Source organism: Osmerus eperlanus, chromosome 12 (genome assembly GCF_963692335.1).
Source record: "Osmerus eperlanus chromosome 12, fOsmEpe2.1, whole genome shotgun sequence".
NCBI classification, from domain to species: domain Eukaryota; kingdom Metazoa; phylum Chordata; class Actinopteri; order Osmeriformes; family Osmeridae; genus Osmerus; species Osmerus eperlanus.
This window is the reverse complement of record NC_085029.1, coordinates 10861864-10885456: the sequence shown is the minus strand read 5'-3', so window position 1 is coordinate 10885456 and position 23593 is coordinate 10861864. Positions and strand designations below refer to the sequence as shown.

The window sequence follows — 23593 nt, the reverse complement described above, 5'->3', positions numbered from 1 at the left end:
AATTGTCATCAATTTTGAAACGAGTTTCCCAATTTTGAAGGGCTGTTGCACATAGACAAGTCTTTGCAACATTTCGAAATGCAATCAGACCTGACTATTTCAGGTATACGTTTTGTTTGATCAACTTGAACTGTGGCGGTAGGCGACGCAAGGATGGTTTCATCCGAGTCGTTCCTAATGAACTCGAGTAACCTCGCCCTGCGATTTCCGTTTTTTTCTCTGAAATTACAGAGCGTTCAGCGAATCACCCCACCACTGGCTGAGGACTGAGTCCCTGCCTCTTTTCTCATTGGCCTGAGCAGCTAACCAAGCTGTCAGCCCATGTGGCGTGGCCGGGGAGAATGTCAGACATTTAAATTCTTCAGAGAAAGGGAATCAAAGAAGCGAGATAAATTGAAAGGGCTAGGCAGGGAACTGGAAGAGATTTGGATTCCCCCCGAGCTACTGTAACAGGCACACACTCACAAGCACGCGCTGAAGATAAAGAAGATACGGGATTATCAAAGGGAATACATGCTAACTGTTTACTAACATTTTGGTCCACTAACTGCTTTTGAAGAACACTTAAAACACCTTTTAACAGGTAAGATAAAAGTGTACATTTGCAACGCTTGTTTGTCAGCTAGTTTCTCGTTCGGTCTTGATATCCAGCCTCTGAAAGAAACGCTCCGTAATGATAACCGCGGTTTCTTAGAGACCATCCCATCAGTCCAGCTCATGTTGGGACGGAACATGAATGTGCAGCACATGGCCTTATCAGAACCGTACGGTCACATATGAGGATAAACAGACAAGATAGTTAATCCTTTAAATGTAAATGTAGTTATAAGTTAATCGTTTGCTTTATTGGGGTGGCTGGGTTCATTGTCACTGTCAGTATGACTCAAGATGGTGATGCGGCTAGATAACATCACGGGTTAGCTGTTCTGTACCGGCATCATAGTGGTAATATTGTTGGGTAAGTATTCTATTATCTAGTTTGATATATTTTGAGTTGTTTATGTTTTGCAACAGGAAACAGTGAGATGCGTCTGGCGTGCCGTCTCTCCTGTACTAAATTAAGAGCAGCAGAACGAGATAGCAGACTGCGTAGTTCACAGCTCCTAACGCGCACTATGGGCAGCGTTGCGGCTGGAAGGCCCCGTGTGCTCTAATAGTTAGATTACACTAAACCGTGTTAAAGGATTAGATAAAATATAGAGGCTACTAGCTGTAAATGACAAGGCATGTCTGATGACAGACGTTTTCAGTCAAAACACATTTAAATTTCTTATGTTGCCTTTACATAATCAAATCCATGGTGTAGGTATTTCAAGAGGACTCCAACGGTTATTTAAAAATGTTGAAGATGACGAATGACCTGTCTGAGGAGTCATTCTTCTGATAAAGCGGCCTCAGTATTCATTTCTGGGACATGGATGGTACGTGACGTTAGCTGTGCTTGATTAGGAGTATTTTTAACAATGATGAAGTGGAACAGTCGGCCTTGCATGACGGTGTAACTTGCCCTGTCTTAGTCCTGCTCTCTGCAGACCCTGCGGTCCATTGAAACAGGTCCTGTCATTCAGGACATTCACTACCAGGCGCTCCAGAGTTGGCTTTCAGGACTTGGTTTAACGAGGAGGGCTAGGAGGGGAAAGGAGTCTAGAAGACCCACTTTAGAGCCCACATGTGGAATGTAACATAGCGTGGTAAGGTTTGAGGAAACAGTAGCCGCATGTCCTGCATGACCAATAGCCAGCATGCTCTCAGCCAGCATGCAGGTTCTCATGGACACGCCCTGGGACAGTCCAGGGGTGTAGCTACTGCCCCTGGGAGTTAGGAACTAGGTCTTCTTTACATTGTCTTTATAAAGGTAAACAAATGTGCATCCTATCACAGGCCTCCAGACACTACTGGTCCATTGAAGGCCTCCGGTACCAATTTCAAAAGGTTCCTGGAGCGGGAGCTCTCGGGAGCTACACTAACCCTAGCCAGGCCAGAGCGATCTGAACAAATCCTGCTACTGTAACATCACGAAATGTTCGAAACAGTTCTCTAGGTTGCACGAATGACCCGAGAATGTCCGTTAGCTTAACGCAGGAATTTATGGTTGCATCATGATGTTATAATTTGCGGGTTCTGTAGAGCTGCAGGTGCTGCTTTGGCTACGTGACGAGCTGAAACCTGCCAGGTGAGACCATGTGACCCACACAGCCGCAACCCCGTCTTTCCTGTTCTCCGCCCGGGTCTGTTTGGGCTGTTCCAGCTCTCACGTCTCCAGCAGCCCTGGAGGACAGGAGAGAAACAGGGAGACAGACAGGCCATGTTGTCATCCTCGGTCTTTGTCCTACTACTGTATCGGTCAACGTCGTAGTCATCGTGTTTAGTTGTTACACTTGCATTGCGTCAATCACACTAGGCCTTGATCATGGCGTTGCAACAACCAGCCTGTCTGTCAGACAAGGCCATGTCCACGTTGTTGCAACAGTCGGCTAGTCTACCAAACCAGGGCATGACCAGAGTGTGTAAAATGCCTGTGTTGATCAGGGTGAGATAGAAAATAATAAAATAATCACTTGTATTTCCTTCCATAGCTGCTCTTGCCCAGAAATGCTACCAGAGACATAGCTGCGATTGTTGTCACAATGCCTGCAGACACGTGGGTGCTTCTCATTGGCCATCTGGTTTCTCAGGTTCTACCTTGGTGCCGTGTGCTAGGGTGTTTGTGTTGATCGGTTGGATTGGATGCTCTTAGGCTAATGAATTACGAAGGCCGAATTACCTTATCACCGTGGTAACAATACCACAGCAGTGACGCTTCTAGTGCCTACTGAGCATGCCCAGACAGGCGGCCGGTAGCTTACAGCCATGCAAGACAAATGTCCCAGTGCATTACATTGTGGGATCTTGGCAGTGAAGACTGCGTTGACTCATCCTTTTTTGTTTGAGAGCAGCGAGAGGCCGTGCGTGGCACAGATGTTGTTTTAGAACGTGTCGTGTGTGTGTGTGTGTGTGTGTGCGCGCAGATCGTGCTTTACGTTCTCCTTATTATCCCATTCTGTGCTTCTCTTGTCTCTTAGAATGGAACCTGCTTAGACAGACACGCACATTCCCCAATGAGATGCTGACACAGAATAGTCAGTCATGTGCCATTATTGGGAGTAGAATAGATTGTATTATCTGTTTATTATTATTATTACAGCCCCAGCTGTTTGACTGGTCAGCCTGGCTATTTATCCCTAATTGGTCCACAAGGTCAATGTAGCTTCTTTCTCCCTGTGACCTGAGATTCAGCCAACAGGCCAAATAGGCCTGCTGGACCAAGGCTGTTTCTACTTAGTCCATTTCCCTGATGACATTATGAGAGGAGGGGAGGGCAGCCATGACGGTCTGGTCAGAGGAGCACCTAGTTCCATAAGAGGGGCACCAGAGCAGAGGGCTAGGTTCAGCCTCTCTTTGTTGGAGAGGTCCTAACAGAGGGCCACTGTGTTGAGCTAGTACCACATACTACACACACACACACACACACACACACACACACACGCGCATACATTCGGCTTCACTGAGTCTGAGGGCATAGCCATTGGCCCCTCCCTGGTGATGTGATTGGTCGGTGAAACTAGCTGGCAGCAGGGATAGCCTGGCCCAGAAACCAGGAACAAAGACTGAACGGAAAAACAAGTATGGGTCCATTCACGCATGTGAAATACAGTATCACATTGTCTCTTAAAGGCTCTCTCATGCATGCATGCATGTGCACACACACACTTTGCAGATGCAGAGCTCGACATCCAGGCTTGTCTTCATCGCACCCTAGTCTTTATTGAATCGACTAAACACCCATATCTTGTCTTTACAAACATACAAGGAGTGCATCTCCTTTGTGTTCAACATGAGGCTGTCAAAGGCCAGACCTGGTCTGAGACATCTTGGTGGGAATCTGCCCCTGGGGATCGTCTGGTCCTCCCTCCCCTTCTCTTTCTTCTCCCCTCTATTCTTCCCTCTCTCCCGGCCCACTCAGGGCCACTTTCTCAGACCTCCGATTCGTCTCAGACAAAAAGCCTCCTCAATAGAAATTCTCCACTGGGAAGTAATGGAACCAGACTGTCATTATTGAGTATCGTGCTGTATTGTAATTTCTTTCTCCACCTCTCTCCCCTTCCCCTCTCCCCAGAATGGACGAGATTGTCATAGCCGGGATATCCGGCCGGCTGCCTGAGTCCGACAACCTGCAGGAATTCTGGGATAACCTCTTCAATGGGGTCGACATGGTAACAGAGGATGACCGTCGGTGGAAGCCAGGTGAGCTGACCTCTCTGTGACCCGGATGTGGTCTACTACTAAATATGATCTAATCAGATCTCGTCCTCTTAGCACTGTCTTTCTTATACCTAGTTAATTCAGAGAGGGCTTTGTGTGAAGGTCTGTTCTTTGAGGGTTACCTGGCAGGGATGATTGAGTCTACTGTTTGCTGTAGCAGGCTGATTGTAACTGAATATTTGAATTTGAAACGGCCCATGCAAGTGGTGGGTAATGCAGTAGGTCTAGTGATTGAAGCCCCAGTGTAGAATTTCACCTGTGAAGACAAAAGGTCCAGACAGCCTGGGCCCTCGTGAAGAGACCCAACATGAACCCAGGCCTCAGCGAGCTGGTGTGAGTGGAGGCCTGGCTAATTTGTAGACTGGCGTCTCTAGTCTGCTTCTTTTTTCTTCTTTTTGACCACCTGGCTGTGGAAGGTTGCCGCTGCTTCTATCTCTCGCTCGCTCGCTCTCTCGCTCGCTCGCTCTCTTCCCTCCTCCCATCACTCCCTCTCTGTGGGTGTCTTGTTTCGGTATCTTTTGGTCTCTCTTTCTACCCTTGCTTTCTTTTTCAATCTCTTTCTTGTTTTGTGTCTTTGGTCTCTCTTGGACTCTCCTAGAGCTAACTCTCTAGGCTCCTGCTTTCGCATTCTCATCCGTTTCTCTCCTCCGTTCTCTGGCAACCCTCCCTTTCTTTCTTTCTTTCTAACTCCCTCTCCTCGTCCCTCTCCCTCCTGTCCCTCCCATTCCTCTCTCCCTCTCTCTTCTGGGTGTGAATAGCACCTCTCATCCCTCATTGCCTGGCAACCAGCTAAAGCTCACATTCATGTTGGACTGAATGGGCCTGGGCAGCCCAGCTTAGTCTAGCCCACACCCTCAGATCTCACACACACACACACACACACACCACAGGAGGGGAAGGAAGGAAGGAGGGGAATGAAGGAGGGGAAGGAAGGAGGGGAGAAGTTCCTGGGACCCCCCTCTGCATGGTGAGTGGAGAGTAGAGGGTATAGGTCCACTGTGAGGGCCCATGTTCAGTTCTGACCCAGGGTTACAAGTTACAAAGCTTTCAGGAAAACATAGACACCTGCTGTTCAAACAGTATCGACCCAACTTTATTGGTTTTGAGTCACATGCAATCAGTGCTGTGCTGTTCATGAGAGGGAGGGAGGAAGTCTGTCACGGTCATTCTGTTGTTCCCTGTTTGGAAGTCCCCATAACTATGAGTCTGTGACCGTCTGTATCTGGGCGTGTGCGACTGGGGGTCAGTAACTCTGGGTAACTGGGGGTCAGTAACTCTGGGTAACTGGGGGTCAGTAACTCTGGGTAACTGGGGTCAGTAACTCTGGGTAACTGGGGTCAGTAACTCTGGGTGTCTGTGGTTCCCAGGCCTGTACGGTCTTCCCCGGAGGAACGGCAAGCTGAAGGACATCAGCCGCTTCGACGCTGCCTTCTTTGGAGTCCATCCCAAGCAGGCCCACACCATGGACCCCCAGCTGAGACTGCTGCTGGAGATCTCCTACGAAGCCATCCTGGACGGGGGTAAGGAGAGGGGGATGGAGTGGAGGAGAGAATGATGATGATGGGGCTGGAGAAAAGGGGAAGGGGCAAGGGGGGATGAATTGATGCAAAAAGGAAAGATGGAAGAGATGTTGATTGTGTGTGTGTGTGTGTGTGTGTGTGTGTGTGTGTGTGTGTGTGTGTGTGTGTGTGTGTGTGTGTGTGTGTGTGTGTGTGTGTGTGTGTGTGTGTGTGTGTGTGTGTGTGTGTGTGTGTGTGTGTGTGTGTGTGTGTGTGTGTGTGTGTGTGTGTGTGTGTGTGTGTGTGTGTGTGTGTGTGTGTGTGTGTGTGTGTCAGGCCTGAACCCCACGGACATGCGCGGCAGCAGGACGGGTGTGTACATCGGTGTGAGTGGCTCGGAGGCTGGCGAGGCCTTCAGCCGAGACCCAGAGGAGTTGCTAGGATACAGCATGACAGGCTGCCAGCGCGCCATGTTTGCCAACCGGCTGTCCTATTTCTTCGATTTCAATGGTACAACCCCACCACACACATCAGCTTTATTTATGAACCGGTTTACAATCACTTCCAATTCCTCGAAGGATTTACTCGCTCTCTCTCTTATCAAGAACTTGCTAGTTTGAGAAACTTGCTAGTATCCCTTGATGAATCACACAGTAGTCTGTCATACTTCCTAGAAGTTGGTTTTGACCAATCCCCTCTCGCTGTTTGTCTCCGCCTCCAGGCCCGAGCACAGCCATCGACACCGCCTGCTCCTCCAGCCTGTTGGCTCTGGAGAACGCCTTCAACGCCATTCGCCATGGCCACTGTGACTCTGCCCTGGTGGGCGGGGTCAATCTCCTGCTCAAACCAAACACCTCGGTGCAGTTCATGAAACTGGGCATGCTCAGTCCAGAGGGGACCTGCAAGTCCTTTGACTCCTCAGGTCAGCGGTGGTATGAAGTTAGCGGCAGTCCCATAGAGATGCAAGCTAGTGAGCTCTGTAGCAGAGGTCGCTGACATCACATCCTGTCCCCAACAGGTAACGGGTACTGTCGCTCTGAGGCGGCGGTGGCCGTGCTGCTGACTCGGCGCTCTGCGGCCAGGAGGGTGTACGCCACCGTGCTCAACGCAGGCAACAACACAGACGGATACAAGGATCAGGGTGAGGGAGCGCCTCACTCACACACACACACACACACACACACACACACACATAAACACACACGATGCATGCTCTTGCAGCGTTAGACATATCTACTGCTAAGACATTTACTGTTGTTGATATGACACGGTTGTGTTGCTTTAACCCTAACCCTTATACACGAATTGACTCCTTGTAACCCAGCTGTGAAGAACTATGTCCCCATTTCTATGACACCTCTCTTTAATATCACTCTAAACGTTGTATAGCCTAATCTGGCCTCATTCCTCACTCCTTTGAAATGCAGATTAAAGAGGGTATATTGGAGTTTCAACACCCTCTCTCACACACACACTGACCTTTCCTCCAGTCGCTTCTATCAAACTTAATACATTTATAATCAGACTTGGAGATGGATGCCATTTTTGGATTGTCACACACACACACACACACACACACACACACATGCCAGTCAGGTGCTCGTAAGGTTATGTAGTCCAAGTGGGCCAAAGGTAATACCAGCTGTGGGTCATCTGTTGTTGGGATGTAGCCCATCCTCCCTGTATGCCAAAGCCCTCACAAATCTGACCTCTTCCCCCATATACATACACACACACACACACGTGGCTGGTAATCTAGACCCAGCATACCGTTTGAGCTCCTGTTTCTAAAGGCATATCACACTCCCCAATGCACACACTACCAACACACACACACACACACACACACACCCTGCACACACACTGAGTCACAGTGGTGCAAGCAGGTGACCTATACAGCATATCCGGAGGCTCCCAGGTGTGAAGCCACAGTGCTGCTGCAGGGGGTGGGACACCAGGCTACAAACACACACACTGGAAGCTACGTCTGTGGGGAGCTGTGTGTAACCTTCCCTGTGTGTGTGTGTGTGCGCGCCCAGGTGTGACCTTCCCGTCAGGTGATATGCAGCAGCGCCTGGTCAGCTCTCTCTACAGAGAGGTCAACATCACACCTGACCAGGTGGAGTACATCGAGGCCCACGGCACCGGCACCAAGGTGAGCAGACACACACATTCACACAGAGGTGTGTGCACACACACACTTACACGTATACCCGCACACTGATATTAGACTTAGCCGGCATGATCTCACAAGTCAGTGCAGTCCATGCTTTAGCGTGCATAGACTTCACAAGCAGTGTTCTGTCCCATTCCATCCCCCTGGTGTCTCACCTGCTACTTCCTGTTTTACCTCCAGGTGGGCGACCCACAGGAAGTGAACGGCATTGTCGGTGTGTTCTGTCAATCCAAGAGGGAGCCTCTGCTCATTGGTTCCACCAAGTCCAACATGGGCCACCCAGAGCCCGCCTCTGGCCTGGCTGCCCTCGCTAAGGTGAGACAGGCTGGTGCACATGTTCACTGTGGTCTTCTCCCTCGTTCTCTCTGCTGCTTCTCTTCTCACTTCTCCCTCCATCGTCTCCCTCCCGGAACTCCTCTCTCCTCATCTTCTCCTCCTCCTGTCTCCAGGTGGTGCTGTCTCTGGAGCACGGTGTTTGGGCTCCCAACCTGCACTTCCACAGTCCCAACACTGACATCCCTGCCCTGACTGACGGCCGACTGCGGGTGGTGGACCAGCCAATCCCGGTCCGGGGCGGCATCGTGGGGATCAACTCCTTCGGCTTCGGGGGCTCAAACGTCCACGTTATCCTCCGCCCCCCTGCCGGCACCCCCAAACCTGGCAACCAGGCTGAGAAACCTGGCAACTTGACCCCCAGCCCTGTGCCCAGGCTGTTGCAGGCATGTGGGCGCACCGAGGAGGCTGTGAACGCCCTCCTAAGCAAGGGGAAGGAACACGCAGGCGATGCCAACTTCCTGTCCCTTCTCAACGAGGTGTCGGGGCTGCCAACGGCCGCCATGCCCTGCAGGGGCTACTCTCTGATTGGCTCTCCCACTGATGTCATGGAGGTACAGCAGGGACAGGCCACGCCCAGGCCTCTGTGGTACATCTGTTCAGGTGAGGGCTTTTTTCAGGGTGGTTGAAGACCCACTGAGAGTTTAGCTCTTTGGATTGTTCACTGAAGCACATTTTGGATATGACCCCTACAATTCTTTTCATCAATTTTTAGCAATCATATTTTGCATAGAGTAACAAGTGGTGTGTATGTGTGTGCTCCTCAGGTATGGGAACTCAGTGGGGCGGCATGGGGCGGAGCATGATGCAGCTTCCTGCGTTCCGGGAGTCCATCCTGCGATCAGACACGGCGCTGAAGGACACAGGCCTGGTCGTGTCCCGTCTGCTCATGGAAGCCGACGAGAGCACCTTCGAGGACACGGTCCACGCCTTTGTGGCCCTCGCTGCCATACAGGTAGAGCAGGGGACGCCATCTTGACTAGGGGCAGACTACCACGTTACCACTCCTCATTTTTCGGCATATTAAGCAAGCCCCACCCCCTCTTTCTGCCCCCACACCATCAGATAGCCCAGATCGACCTGCTCCAGCAGCTTGGCCTGCAGCCCGACGGCATCGTGGGCCACTCGGTGGGCGAGCTGGCGTGCGGGTACGCCGACGGCTCCCTCAGCCACTCAGAGGCCGTCCTGGCCGCCTACTGGCGTGGTCGCTCCATCAAGGAGGCCAACCTGCCTGCCGGGGGCATGGCCGCCGTGGGTAAGGACCTGGGGGGGGGGGGGGAGGCGTAGGGGGAAGGGAGAAGGTTGGAGGTGGAGTGGAGTATGACAGAGAGAAAGATGGAGTGAGTGATAACAGTAGTGTGACGCCCCTCTCTCTCTCCCTCCCCAGGCCTGACGTGGGCAGAGTGTAAGGCTCAGTGTCCCCAGGGGGTGGTGCCTGCCTGTCACAACGCAGAGGACACCGTCACCATCTCAGGACCTCAGGTAACTCAGAAGGACTTTCCCAACTGTTAATCAAGACCAAAATGATATCCCTCATCTCTATAGAATAATTGGCTGCTTGTTTACATGATACTAGAGTCAATTAGTTAGCATTAATACAATTTTTTAGATAGGAAGTTGTATAGGCAGGTTGTGTGTACTTTGTCTCTTGTGTGTCATGCAGTACAGCACTGGTTGACGCTTCTTTTTTTTTCTTTTTTACTATATACATGTGACTGATCAATTTGTGTTGATGTGTTTGCAGGAATCGGTGAGAAAGTTTGTTGCAGAGCTGAAGGAGGCTGGTGTGTTTGCAAAGGAGGTGCGCAGTGCTGGAGTAGCCTTCCACTCTTACTACATGGCCTCCATCGCCCCAGCCCTGCTAGCTGCCCTGAAGAAGGTACACACGCACACACACAGGACATCTCACACAACCAAAAACGTCTCACACACAAGCTCATACACTCTGTGCCATCAAAAGGCAAGCCCCAACTCAGGGAAATATATACTCAGCATACCACAGTGACACCGACAGCAATTTCCCAGTAGCCTCTTCCGCGCAATGGTACATATTTCTGCCGCTGTCCCCTCCAGGTGATTAAGGAGCCGAAACTGCGTTCCCCCCGCTGGGTGAGCACCAGTATCCCCCAGGGGGACTGGGACTCCCCCTTGGCCCTCTACTCCTCAGCAGACTACCACGTCAACAACCTGGTGAGCCCTGTGCTCTTCCAGGAGGGCCTCAACCTGGTGCCAGACAACGCCGTGGTCCTGGAGATAGCCCCTCACGCCCTGCTGCAGGTACACACACACACGCGCGCCCCACTGGCCCTGACTGACTCGCCACAATGTTGTGGTCGATATGCTGATATCCAAACAAACATGCGTTCAGACACGTGTAGACGTATGCAAACGTGCAGGCGTGCTCTGTCGCCCCCTGCAGGCCATCCTGCGTCGCAGCCTGAAGCCCACCTGCTGCATCCTGCCCCTGATGAAGAGGGGCCACGCCAACAACCTGGAGTACTTCCTGTCACACATCGGCAAGGCCTACGTCAACGGGTCAGTGATGTCACCATCGAGTGCCTGGCTCATTTCCCCCTACCGTCGAACCCTGGTGTTAGGGAATCCATTTGAGAAGACGGTTCAGAACATGTGATGGATTAAAGCATTGTTAAAGCGTTCTGTAAAGTCATGCTATGCGTCATAAGACCTGAGACAACACCGATATTCAATAATGATACAAATTTTATTTATAAAGCACATTATTCATACATAAAATGCATCTCAAAGTGCAATTCATGTGTCTTCTAACTCCAAAACAACAGCTCATTTTAGCTGCACTCAACTGCACACCATGTGCCCTAACAGTGGTCTCCTTCTCTGCAGCATCAACGTGGACAGTAACAAGCTGTACCCGCGGGTGCAGTACCCGGTTCCCCCCGGCACCCCCCTCATCTCCCCCCTGCTGCAGTGGGACCACGCCCAAACCTGGGACGTCCCCAAGGCTGAGGACTTCCCTGCTGGGGCCGGAGGCTCCACCTCCGCCACGGTGTATAACATAGGTAAGGGCCTGGCACACACACTCACACACACACACACTCACACACTCTCATTAAAACTCAGATTCAGACATGTTCTCTCTCTCCCTCACATCCAGACATGAACCCAGAGTCACCAGACTACTATATGATTGGTCACTGCATCGATGGGCGTGTCCTGTACCCGGCAACGGGGTACTTGTTTCTGGCCTGGAGGACCCTGGTGAGAAGCCTGGGCGTCGTCATGGAAACGACCCCCGTGACCTTTGAGGATGTGACCATCCACCGGGCCACCATTCTGCCCAAGACTGGTGAGGAAGAAGATGGGGGGAGGAGGAAAGGGAGGAGGAAGAGGAGGGCTGGAGTTCATCCGTTTCTGTTTTCTAACAACGCTGGGATCTTGCTTGATGTGTAAATGAAAAGTGTGAAATTTGTCTCTCTCTCTCAGGCTCAGTCCAGCTGGAGGTGCGTCTCATGCCCGCCACCAACAAGTTTGAGGTGTCGGAGAACGGCAACCTGACCGTCAGTGGTACGTTCTGTCCCCTCACCCTAACATGACTGTCAGTGGTACGTTCTGTCCCCTCACCCTAACATGACCGTCAGTGGTACATTCTGTCCCCTCACCCTAACATGACCGTCAGTGGTACATTCTGTCTCCTAACCCTTCCTCCTCTGTCTCCCAGGGAAGGTGAGTCTTCTGGAGGAGGCGGCGCTGGACTCATTCCACGCACAGATTGGCCAGCCCATTGCCAAGGACAATAGTGACCCGAAACTGAAGCTGACGGCAGGAGACATATACAAGGAGCTCCGTCTCCGTGGTTATGACTACGGCAAGACCTTCCAGGGCATCCTCGAATCGAACAACGCAGGTGTGTGTGTGTGTGTATTATCAAGTGGGAGATCTACTCTATTCCCGACTGTGATTAGCTCATTCTCCCTAAACATGCTGTGTCCCTGTCTGTGATTGGCTGCAGGAGACGTGGGGAAGCTGCAGTGGTCTGGTAACTGGGTGAGCTTCCTGGACACCATGTTGCAGATGATAGTGGTCGGCCTATCGGGACGCAGCCTACGTCTGCCCACGCGCATCCGCTCTGTGTGTGTGGACCCCGCCCTGCACCTGGAGAAGGTTCTGGACTACGCTGACGGGAAGAAAGGTACACACACGCAGTACTGGTGATTCTGTCCTACACAAACATGCATAACAAACACACACACATATGGCAGCCTGTGCCTCAGAAACGGATTTCCTTGCTCCATCATCATTCTCTTCCGACATACCTCTCTTTCAGCTGTGGATGTGCGCGTCAACCGTTGCCTTGACAACATCGTGGCAGGAGCGGTCCAGATCAGCGGCCTCCACGCCACCGTGGCACCCCGTCGCCAACAGCAACAGGCCCCACCCACTCTGGAGGAGTTTGTGTTTGTGCCCTACACAGAGACGGAATGTCTGGCGTCCAATGAGAAGCTGGGAGAGCAGCTCAGGCACTGCAAAGGTACAGCTGACGCTCCAGACCTCACACTACACACACACACATACACACATCACTCACACAGGCCAAACGATATTAATCATCAAACTAACCTAAGCTACTTTTGTAGGTCAGGTGGTTTCATAACACCGGGACATGCTTGTTTGTGTCGCCTGCCTGTCCTTCCCCCTCATCCTTCTCTCCCTCCCCCCCAGGACTGATCCAGAGGCTGCAACATAAACTGGCCCCCCAGGGCGTCAAGCTGGCCCTCCCAGGTCTGGAGGGGGTAGCGGAAGCTCCCCTGGTGACCGGTGCGGAGGCCTCTGAGGTGGGCCTGCCACGGCTGCTGGCCCTGCTGTGCAGCCTGGAGCTCAACGGGAACCTGCGCTCTGAGGTGGAGCAGACGGTGCAGCAGGAGAGGAGCTGCCTGCTCCAGGACCCCCTCCTCATGGGCCTGCTGGAGGCCCCCCACCTCAGACACTGTCTGGACACAGTCCTGGAGAACAGCCCCCCTGGGAAGATCAAAGTCCTGGAGGTGAGCACCTCACAACAAAATCCTGTTAACTACAGTATAGTAATCCAAGCTCATTCAGCGTTGGCCTAAGAGTGTTTTTTTTGGTTGAGGGTTATTCGTTTAACTGTTTAATCTCTGTCTTTCTCTCCCTCGTTCCGCAGGCTCTCTCCAGCGACGGACGTCTCTTCTCCCGGGCCGTCCCCCTCTTCAACATCCAGCCCATGCTCCGCCTCGACTACACCGCCACGTCAACCACCGCTGACCTCCTGACCCCCCTCCAGGCGGCGCTGGAGGAGCTGGGGGCGTCATCGGCTCCCTGGGACCCCCAGAGTGTCCCCGTGCCTGGCGCACTGGGCGGGGCCGATCTGGTGGCCTGCAACCACGCCTGGGGGGCGTTGGCGGGCGAGGCGGGGGCCCTGGTGGCCAACCTGGCCTCTGGGGCCAAGGAGGGGGGGTTCGTCCTGCTCCACACCCTGCTGAAGGGGGAGACCCTGGGGGAGACTGTGGCCTTCCTCTCCTCCTCCTCCTCCAACAGCCACCAAGGGCTGCTTACCCAGGTCAGTCTTCTGGGCTGCCAGTCTCTGGTCTCTGCTGTCTATTGTGTAGAAAGTTCCATAGAATTGTTTGTTAGATGTTTCATTTGTGTCATTCTCCTCTGGTGTTTTCGTATAGGCTGAGTGGGAGAAGGTGTTCTCTGATTCGTCACTGAACCTGGTAGCTGTCAGGAAGTCCTTCTTTGGCTCTGCCCTCTTCTTGTGTCGCCGGCATTTGCCCGCCAAAGAGCCCATCTTTCTGCCAGTGGACAGCATGGACTACAAGTGGGTGGAGACACTCAAGGTCAGTTTCTACAGCGTCATAGTCCAGTTAGACCCTGTAGAACAGGTACCGTGTTTTCGAATCCTGTCGAACAGGTTCTGTAGAGCGTGGCTAATGAACTGTGTTGTCCTCCAGACAACCCTGGCTGAGCCTTCTGACACCCCCGTGTGGCTGACAGCAACCCAGGGGCATTGTGGGGTGGTGGGCATGGTCAACTGTCTACGCCAGGAACCAGGGGGCAGCCGCATACGGTGAGACTCTCTAACCCCTCCCTGACCTCTCACCTCCCCCCTCCCTGACCTCTCACCTCCCCCCTCCCTGACCTCTCACCTCCCCCCTCCCTGACCTCTCACCTCCCCCCTCCCTGACCTCTCACCTCCCCCCTCCTTTACCTCTCACCTCCCCCCTCCCTGACCTCTCACCTCCCCCCTCCCTGACCTCTCACCTCCCACCTCCTTTACCTCTCACCTCCCCCCTCCCTGACCTCTCACCTCCCCCCTCCTTTACCTCTCACCTCCCCCCTCCCTGACCTCTCACCTCTCCCCTCCCTGACCTCTCACCTCCCCCCTCCTTGACCTCTCACCTCCCCCCTCCCTGACCTCTCACCTCCCCCCTCCTTGACCTCTCACCTCCCCCCTCCTTTACCTCTCACCTCCCCCCTCCTTGACCTCTCACTCCCCCACCTCTCCCTCCTTGACCTCTCACCTCCCCCCTCCTTTACCTCTCACCTCCCCCCTCCCTGACCTCTCACCTCCCCCCTCCCTGACCTCTCACCTCCCCCCTCCTTTACCTCTCACCTCCCCCCTCCTTTACCTCTCACCTCCCCCCTCCTTGACCTCTCACTCCCCCACCTCTCCCTCCTTGACCTCTCACCTCCCCCCTCCTTTACCTCTCACCTCCCCCCTCCTTGACCTCTCACTCCCCCACCTCTCCCTCCTTGACCTCTCACCTCCCCCCTCCTTTACCTCTCACCTCCCCCCTCCTTGACCTCTCACTCCCCCACCTCTCCCTCCTTGACCTCTCACCTCCCCCCTCCTTTACCTCTCACTCCCCCACCTCTCCCTCCCTGACCTCTCACCTCCCCCCTCCTTTACCTCTCACTCCCCCACCTCTCCCTCCTTTACCTCTCACCTCACCCCTCTACTTACCTCCCTAACCCTCAACCCTGTTGCTGAAGCGTGTGTGTCCCCATGCTCCTCTCCTCCAGGTGTGCGTTTGTCTCCAACCTGAGCAAGACCTCCAAGTCTCCTGTACTGCAGCCTACCCACAGTTCCATGCGGCGTGCGCTGGAGGGGGACCTGTGCATGAACGTGTTCCGGGACGGTCGCTGGGGCGTGTTCAGACACCAGCTCATCTCCCAGGGTAAGGGGCCGCACTTCCATGGCAACATGCCTGTTTGATACACATGTTCACAATATTGTTATAAGGGATGTTATATTATACTCCATTTCACCCAGTAGTCACCAGGCTAGTCATTAGTCATTCCTGAACTTCTCCTGTTTGTATGGTCAAGTGCAAACCTGAAACAAAGCATGCAGTCTTACAAACTGTGTGTGTGTGTCATCAGACCTGAGTGAGGAGCAGACGGAGCAGGCGTACGTTAACGTGTTGACCCGTGGTGACCTGTCGTCCCTGCGCTGGATCGCCTCCCCGCTCCGCCATTTTGTCCAGAGCAGCCCCCAGGTGCAGCTGTGTGGCGTCTACTACAGCTCCCTCAACTTCAGGGACATCATGTTGGCTACGGGAAAACTACCACCAGACGCTATCCCAGGTACACACACACACACCTTATCAAACATACACATCATTACATCATTACACACACCCACTAAAATATCAGCCGATTGATTCCCCCCCCCTCCCATACACACACCTCTCTCTCACCTGTAGGAGATCTGGCCCTGCAGCAGTGCATGCTGGGTATGGAGTTCTCGGGTCGTGACCCCAGCGGGCGTCGTGTGATGGGCCTGCTGCCCGCCAAGGGCCTGGCCACCTGCGTGGACGCCGACAAGCGCTTCCTGTGGGATGTGCCGACCGGCTGGTGAGTCACAAGCTCCAACCCCCCCAGCAGAGCTGAGGTTGTCTTGGAGGAATGCTGGCTCTGACAGACACTAACCACATCTGGCTGTCTCTAGGACCCTGGAACAGGCTGCCTCCGTGCCCGTGGTCTACGCCACGGCCTACTACTCCCTGGTGGTCAGGGGCCGGCTCCGCCCCGGAGAGAGCGTTCTCATCCACTCAGGATCCGGGGGCGTCGGCCAGGCCGCCATCGCCATAGCGCTCAGTCAGCGTTGTCGAGTCTTCACTACAGTCGGTGAGTACGAGCGTGCACAAACACACACTCACAGCCACATTCAGACACTGATTCTCACTGTCACATGCTGAACACTACTCAAGCACCATTGTGTGTGTATACTATATAGGACGGTGATAACCTGTGTGTGTGTGTGTGTGTGTGTGTGTGTGTGTGTGTCTTCCAGGGTCGGCGGAGAAGAGAGCCTACCTCCAGGAGCGCTTCCCTCAGCTCACCCCAGAGTCCTTCGCCAACTCCCGAGACACAACCTTCGAACAGCACGTCCTGCTGCACACTCAAGGCAAAGGTTAGGCACGCACACAGGCGCGCGCACACACACACCTCTCAAACCAGATTCCCATTCCGTGTGAGTTCTCCCACCCCCCTGATCTCCCTCTCCCTGCGTGGCGTGTCCAGGTGTTGATGTGGTGCTGAACTCCCTGGCTGAGGAGAAGCTGCAGGCCAGTCTGCGCTGCCTGGCCAGGCACGGGCGCTTCCTGGAGATAGGCAAATATGACCTTTCCAACAACTCTCCTCTGGGTCAGTACACACACACACACACACGCCTCCACCCCAGCAGGTGGTGGCCAGTGGAGATGACGTGCGTGTTTCCGTCCCCTCCAGGCATGGCTCTCTTCCTCAAGAATGTGGCGTTCCACGGGATCCTGCTGGACGCCCTGTTTGAGGAGGGCAACCGGGAGTGGGAGGAGGTGTCTGAGCTGCTGAAGCAAGGCATCATGGGTGGTGTAGTCCAGCCTTTGAAGACAACGGTGTTTGAAAGGGGCCAGGTTGAGGAGGCCTTCAGATACATGGCCCAGGGCAAACACATAGGCAAGGTCCTACTGCAGGTCAGTCACAGGACAGGTCTATTCCTTCCTTCATTACTGCTTTACTGTTTTCCTTACTTCCCTCCATCCTTTTGTACTTTTTGTTTTCTTTCCAGTACAGGTTGCATAATTACCCATCACAGCTTTCTGGAGAGTGCAGTTTATGATGTATTTATTTTCTCTCTCGCTCCCTCCTCCTACTCCCCCAGGTGCGATCAGAGGAGCAGGGTTCAGAGCGCTCCCATGCGGTCAGCGCTCATCTCTCCATCCCCGCCATCTGCCGCACCTTCTGCCCCGCTTCCCACTCTTACATCATCACCGGCGGATTGGGTGGCTTCGGCCTCGAGCTGGCTCATTGGCTGACGGAGAGAGGCGCCCGCAAGCTGGTGCTGACCTCACGCTCCGGCATCCGCAACGGTGAGCGAGCGACTCGACCCCCCCCTCCCCCCCCCCCACTGAGGCACAGGCCCCCCAGGGTCACATGGGTTCATGTCAGGCTGGGTGTGATGGAGATGGTGTTCTCTGCAGGGTCTGGTCGTGTCGGGTGAGCCTGGTTTCTGATGGCAGTGTTGTTGTTGTGGTTTGTGGTTTCTAGGTTACCAGGCCAAGCGGGTGCATGAATGGCAGGGCCAGGGCGTGCAGGTGCTGGTCTCCACCAGTGATGTCAGCACGCTGGAGGGGGCGGAGCGACTCATCAACGAGGCCTGCAGGCTGGGGCCGGTGGGAGGAGTCTTCAACCTCGCCATGGTAACTCCTGACACAGTATTTTTCCGACACAGAGATTCCCATTAGTGAAGGAAAAAGGTTGATGTAAAACGCGTGTGTGTGTGTCAGGTGCTGAAGGACGGCATGCTAGAGAACCTCGACCCCCAGATGTTCCTGGACGTCAACAAACCCAAATACAACGGCACCTTGCACCTGGACCAGTAAGACACACACACACACACACACACACAGAGCATGGTGCAGATCATAATGTGGTATAGTCTGCTTGGACTGAAGAAGGAAACAGAACAGCCTGATATATGTCTGACCCTCTCCTCCTCCAGGGTGACCCGTCGTCTCTGTCCAGACCTCAGCTACTTCGTAGCCTTCTCCTCCGTCAGCTGCGGCCGCGGCAACGCAGGCCAGAGTAACTACGGCTACGCCAACTCCGCCATGGAGCGCGTGTGCGAGAAGCGCCACCACGACGGCCTGCCGGGATTGGCCGTCCAATGGGGCGCCATCGGCGACGTGGGCGTGGTCCTGGAGACCATGGGCGGTAACGACGCCGTGATTGGCGGAACCCTCCCCCAGCGCATCGCTTCCTGCCTGGAGGTGCTGGACCGCTTCCTGTGTAGGCAGAGCCCAGTGATGTCGAGCTTCGTGCTGGCGGAGCGGAGCGTGGTGAAGAGTGAGGGGGCGGGGCAGAGAGACCTGGTGGAGGCTGTTGCTCACATCCTGGGTACGACACAACCCTACCAGTAATACACTACTAACACATCCTGGGTACGACACAACCCTACCAGTAATACACTACTAACACATCCTGGGTACGACACAACCCTACCAGTAATACACTACTAACACATCCTGGGTACGACACAACCCTACCAGTAATACACTACTAACACATCCTGGGTACGACACAACCCTACCAGTAATACACTACTAACACATCCTGGGTACGACACAACCCTACCAGTAATACACTACTAACACATCCTGGGTACGACACAACCCTACCAGTAATACACTACTAACACATCCTGGGTACGACACAACCCTACCAGTAATACACTACTAACACATCCTGGGTACGACACAACCCTACCAGTAATACACTACTAACACATCCTGGGTACGACACAACCCTACCAGTAATACACTACTAACACATCCTGGGTACGACACAACCCTACCAGTAATACACTACTAACACATCCTGGGTACGACACAACCCTACCAGTAATACACTACTAACACATCCTGGGTACGACACAACCCTACCAGTAATACACTACTAACACATCCTGGGTACCAACCACGTACAGTGTCTCTCTACCAGAAGCTCACAACCCCAAATAAATCTGCTGTTCCTCCTCGCTCTCTCCCTCCATCTCTCAGGCGTGCGTGATGTCAGCACCCTGAACGCTGACGCCTCATTGGCTGACCTTGGTCTGGACTCTCTGATGGGCGTGGAGGTGCGTCAGACGCTGGAGAGGGACTACGACATTGTCATGGCGATGAGGGAGATCCGACTGCTCACCATCAACAAGCTCCGGGAGCTGTCCAGCAAACCAGCCGGAACTGAGGGTGAGGGAGACGGGGTTTTTTGTGCGTGCGTGTGTGTGTCTGTCAGAGAAAGGGAGTGTACAACTCGCATCTCTCCCCCTCTCCCCAGAGTCTCGCCAGTCTCCAGTGAAAAGGGGCGGGGTTCGGGCTCTGCTCGAGTCCGACCTCAACCTGCTGCTGGTCAACCCTGACGGCCCCACGGTCACCCCCCTCAACCAGGTGCAGAGCGCCGAGCGGCCGCTGTTCCTCGTCCATCCCATAGAGGGCTCTATCGCCGCCTTCAAGACCCTGACCGCCAAGCTCAGCGTACCATGCTACGGTCTGCAGTGCACCAAAGGTACACGTGCACATTTGCAGACATACTTATGGAAATATACAAATACTCCCATCCCCCAAGCAAGGCAACTCTGTAGGATAAGCAGCATTGGATGTGTTCACCATTTAACCCTGCCCCCTCCTCCTCCTCCAGCGGCCCCCCTGGACAGCATCGAGGCCCTGGCCGCCTACTACGTGCAGTCCATCACCCAGGAGCAGCCGGAGGGGCCCTACCGCATCGCTGGCTACTCGTTTGGGGCGTGCGTGGCCTTCGAGATGGCCTCCCAGCTGCAGGCCCAGGGCCGGCCCGTGGAATACCTCTTCCTGTTCGACGGATCCCACTCCTACGTGGCGGCATACACGCAGGTGAGAGGAACGGTTGTGTGTGTGCAGTTAAACACAGGGTGCTGCTTTTTGTGTGTCTTGTGGTAACTGTGTGTGTGTGTGTGTGTGTGTGTGTGTGTGTGTGTGTGTGTGTGTGTGTGTGTGTGTGTGTGTGTGTGTGTGTGTGTGGTTACTTCAGAGCTACAGAGCCAAGCTGACCCCAGGGAAGGAGTCTGAGGCGGAGACAGAGGCTTTGTGTGCCTTCATCCAGCAGTTCACCGGCATCGAGTACAACAAGGTACACGCACGCACACGCACACTCTAGATAAGAGACTATGCCATCATTGCATGAAATGCACCATTTCTTATGTCATGCGTTTTATTTCCTTCTTTCTCTTCATTCTCTCTCATTCCCCTGCCGTCTCCTCCTCTCTCCTCCTCCTCCCCCTCCAGCTGCTGGAGACGCTGCTCCCCCTGTCAGACCTGCAGGCTCGGGTCAGCACCACGGTGGACCTCATCACCTCCAGCCACAAGAACGTAGACACGGACTCCCTGAGGTTCGCCGCCGCCACCTTCTACCAGAAGCTCAAGGCTGCCGACGGTTACGTGCCGGCCGACAAGTACCATGGCAACGTCACCCTGCTGCGCGCCAAGGCCAGCAGCGACTACGGAGACAACCTGGGTGCCGACTACAAACTCAGCGAGGTGAGGACACGCACATGCACGTGCACATACGCATCCACACACGTACATAAACATGCGCGCGCACACACACACTCCTCTCTTGACCCATCTCTCTCTCTGCTCAGGTGTGTGATGGGAAGGTGTCTATCCACGTCATCGAGGGCGACCACCGATCCTTCCTGGAGGGGGAGGGGGTGGAGTCGATCAGCAGCATTATCCACAGCTCATTGGCCGAGCCCCGTGTCACAGCCAGGGAGGGCTAGGGTAGCCCATGCCCCCCAGCATTCCAAATCAACCAATTTCCTGTCCCTCCCTGCCCCCCAAACCTCAACTCACCATCCTATCAAAGCCCTAAACAGGCTGTGTACTCATGGGAACTACTTGTATACGCTTGTGCTTTACCAATAAGTTGTTGAGAATCCTTTCTCTTTCTTACCTTTTTTTTTTTTTTTACTCAAATTCTTATTGCGTCTATCCCAGGCTTGTAGAGTAGTGTTACACAAAGCAACTTCTCTTTCCCTTTAATCCTAATTGAACTGAAAACCCTCTCACACCCCATAGTCTAGTAGGAGAGCTGAGTTACCATGCCAACCTGTCTAGTGCCTGGAACCATTAGCTAACAAGGCCCCAATCTACCACAGTATATAACCCTACCTGTCTTTCTGATGAAGGCTGATTTAGTGTCCTGCGTGTGTGTGTGTGTGTGTGTGTGTGTGTGTGTGTGTGTGTGTGTGTGTGGATCTGTACCTACAGTAGACCTACCTACAGTAGTACAGGTGTGTGTGTGTGTGTGTTCCGTCCTTTGCCGAACCCTGGCCACGAACCCTTATGATGCCGAGCAGGTGCATGAAGCATCTCTGTCCCCACAACATGGTGTCTGTGTCTGTCTGTGTACGCGCTAACACACAGCTTACTCGTACAGTAGTGGCTGTGCACCTGCCCAGACCACCAGTCTAAACTATGTTAAACCCTATAGCTCAGTAGCTAGGAGAGCACCTGTATCACATGATTATCTCATTGTAGGGTGTTTTTGCTTTACAAAAGAAAAAAAACGGATTTGTTTACCATTTGGTCCTAAGTTATGATTCCTATTTTTGTTAATTTTTATATATTTGTTGTTTTGTTGCCTTTCAAGCAAATATGTAGAGTAGTATATACAGTACAGTTACTGTGTAGGTTGTTTTACGGGCGGACTTGCCCAGCAGAAACGCTTAGGAATACAGACACCGTCTGGGGAGTGATGGAGCGAACAGCGGCTAGATGGCTCCAGTCTTACACATGCTGGAGCAACTGTGTGTGTGTCTGTGTAACACTGCGCGCTGATGATGGTGGTGGTTAAGACTCCTGTCTTTCGATGCGGGAAATGAGTAGATTTCAGCCCTCCCCAGGTCTGGTACCTACTGTGTTTCTGTGAGAGTCTGTCTTTCAGGAGACCTGATTGGTCAGCAGCAGGTCACATGTCTGATGTCAGCTTCCTTGGTGGAGGAAATATCTGGCTGCTGTTGCAATGTCAGTGTGTGTATAACCACCATAAATGACTAATATTACCATTTTAATCACGTTGTGTATTTGGTTTTTCTGTAAATCTTCAATGTGAAAAACATTCCCACATTCCGGAAATTTTGTTACTGTAATGTTTTGATTATTGTTTATAATATCAAGGCTGTCAACAAGCAATGCTTCTAAATGCTAAAAACACCTTTCTCAATGAGACTGAGCAGTGATGGAGTGTCTGTGCTTGCTGAGGTGAAGTCCTGCCAAGCCAGGTTCCTCTCTCTGGATATCAGGGGCCTTGCTTGAATACTCTAAAAACCCTCCTTTATCATTTCCTTGGAGCAAACTGATGTGGAGGAATGGAGGATGGATAGAGCTCATGAGTATTGAGATGGGTAGAGGTAATCTCTGCTGTTCTGCTGATAGTAATGTCCCTCAGGGCATTGTCAGGTGTAGAATCTTCTAGAACAGGCGTGGGGTGCTGGTAAACAGCAGCTCCATCTCCTGGTCACAGATCAGATGTTACAAACTGACCTCTGCCTTCTGCTGTTACTGACTCCCATGACCCTTACTGACCCCTGACCCCAGTCCTCCACAGGCAGGGTACCCATCACAGATCGCAACAGGTGGGCTTGACCTCTGAGACCTCTGATTGGGTCAATGACGAGTCAGATGACCCGACTGGTGCGTGGTGATTGGTTACAGTGAGGAGGAGGTGATGGCATGTTCCTCTCTAAGTGTAATATGTCCATGTATTTATTGTACTAGTCCAAATAAAAAAAAATATCACTAACATTGCAGTGTCACTGTTGTTTGAGCAATAATTGTAATAGAAAAAAATAAAAGAAGCACTAATTAAACAACCATTTTGAAAGGTTTGGCCAACTTTGTTAATACACTCACACGCATGCCTGTACATACGCGCGCACACAGACATCTCCAGCAGTGTTTACAAGCATAAAATAATTTGATTTAGTAGCTTGATGGTGAGCTTCTCACACACTTATGATCATGACTTTCATGTCTGCTTGGACCAACAACTACTCTCCACATCTATCCTCTCCCTGCTGTGTCAGAGATAAGGAGTGCCCAGACTGACTGATGCAGTTACCCTTTAAAAACATCAGGGGGCGGTCAAGCGCCTGCGGTGAGACCCTGCACACACTCCTAATCAGCAGGGAGGCAGCCACAGTTTTTCTTATAGATAAGCCTCAGAGGCAGCTGATGGCCCAGATCAATAGCTTTGATGATAAAAGGCC

At 53.1% G+C, this 23593-nt stretch overlaps 1 protein-coding gene across 1 annotated transcript; it reads left to right on the top strand.

The window, feature by feature from the left end:
- Positions 1–298: 298 nt before the first annotated feature.
- On the top strand, positions 299–23129 carry fasn (fatty acid synthase). The gene is made up of 42 exons (XM_062475495.1): positions 299–583; positions 4157–4284; positions 5670–5822; positions 6138–6311; positions 6523–6723; positions 6820–6942; positions 7841–7956; positions 8158–8292; positions 8427–8913; positions 9078–9265; positions 9376–9565; positions 9698–9792; positions 10055–10189; positions 10384–10587; positions 10730–10845; positions 11173–11348; positions 11444–11635; positions 11773–11853; positions 12008–12193; positions 12299–12478; positions 12614–12817; positions 13009–13328; positions 13469–13864; positions 13980–14144; positions 14259–14374; positions 15331–15485; positions 15691–15894; positions 16014–16164; positions 16259–16437; positions 16604–16723; positions 16834–16956; positions 17041–17264; positions 17453–17660; positions 17839–17990; positions 18078–18169; positions 18293–18687; positions 19350–19538; positions 19627–19854; positions 19987–20198; positions 20356–20454; positions 20610–20861; positions 20966–23129. Exons 2-42 carry the CDS (start codon positions 4158–4160, stop codon positions 21101–21103), a joined length of 7581 nt encoding a protein of 2526 aa, XP_062331479.1. The 5' UTR covers positions 299–583; position 4157; the 3' UTR covers positions 21104–23129.
- The last annotated feature ends 464 nt before the right edge of the window (positions 23130–23593 follow it).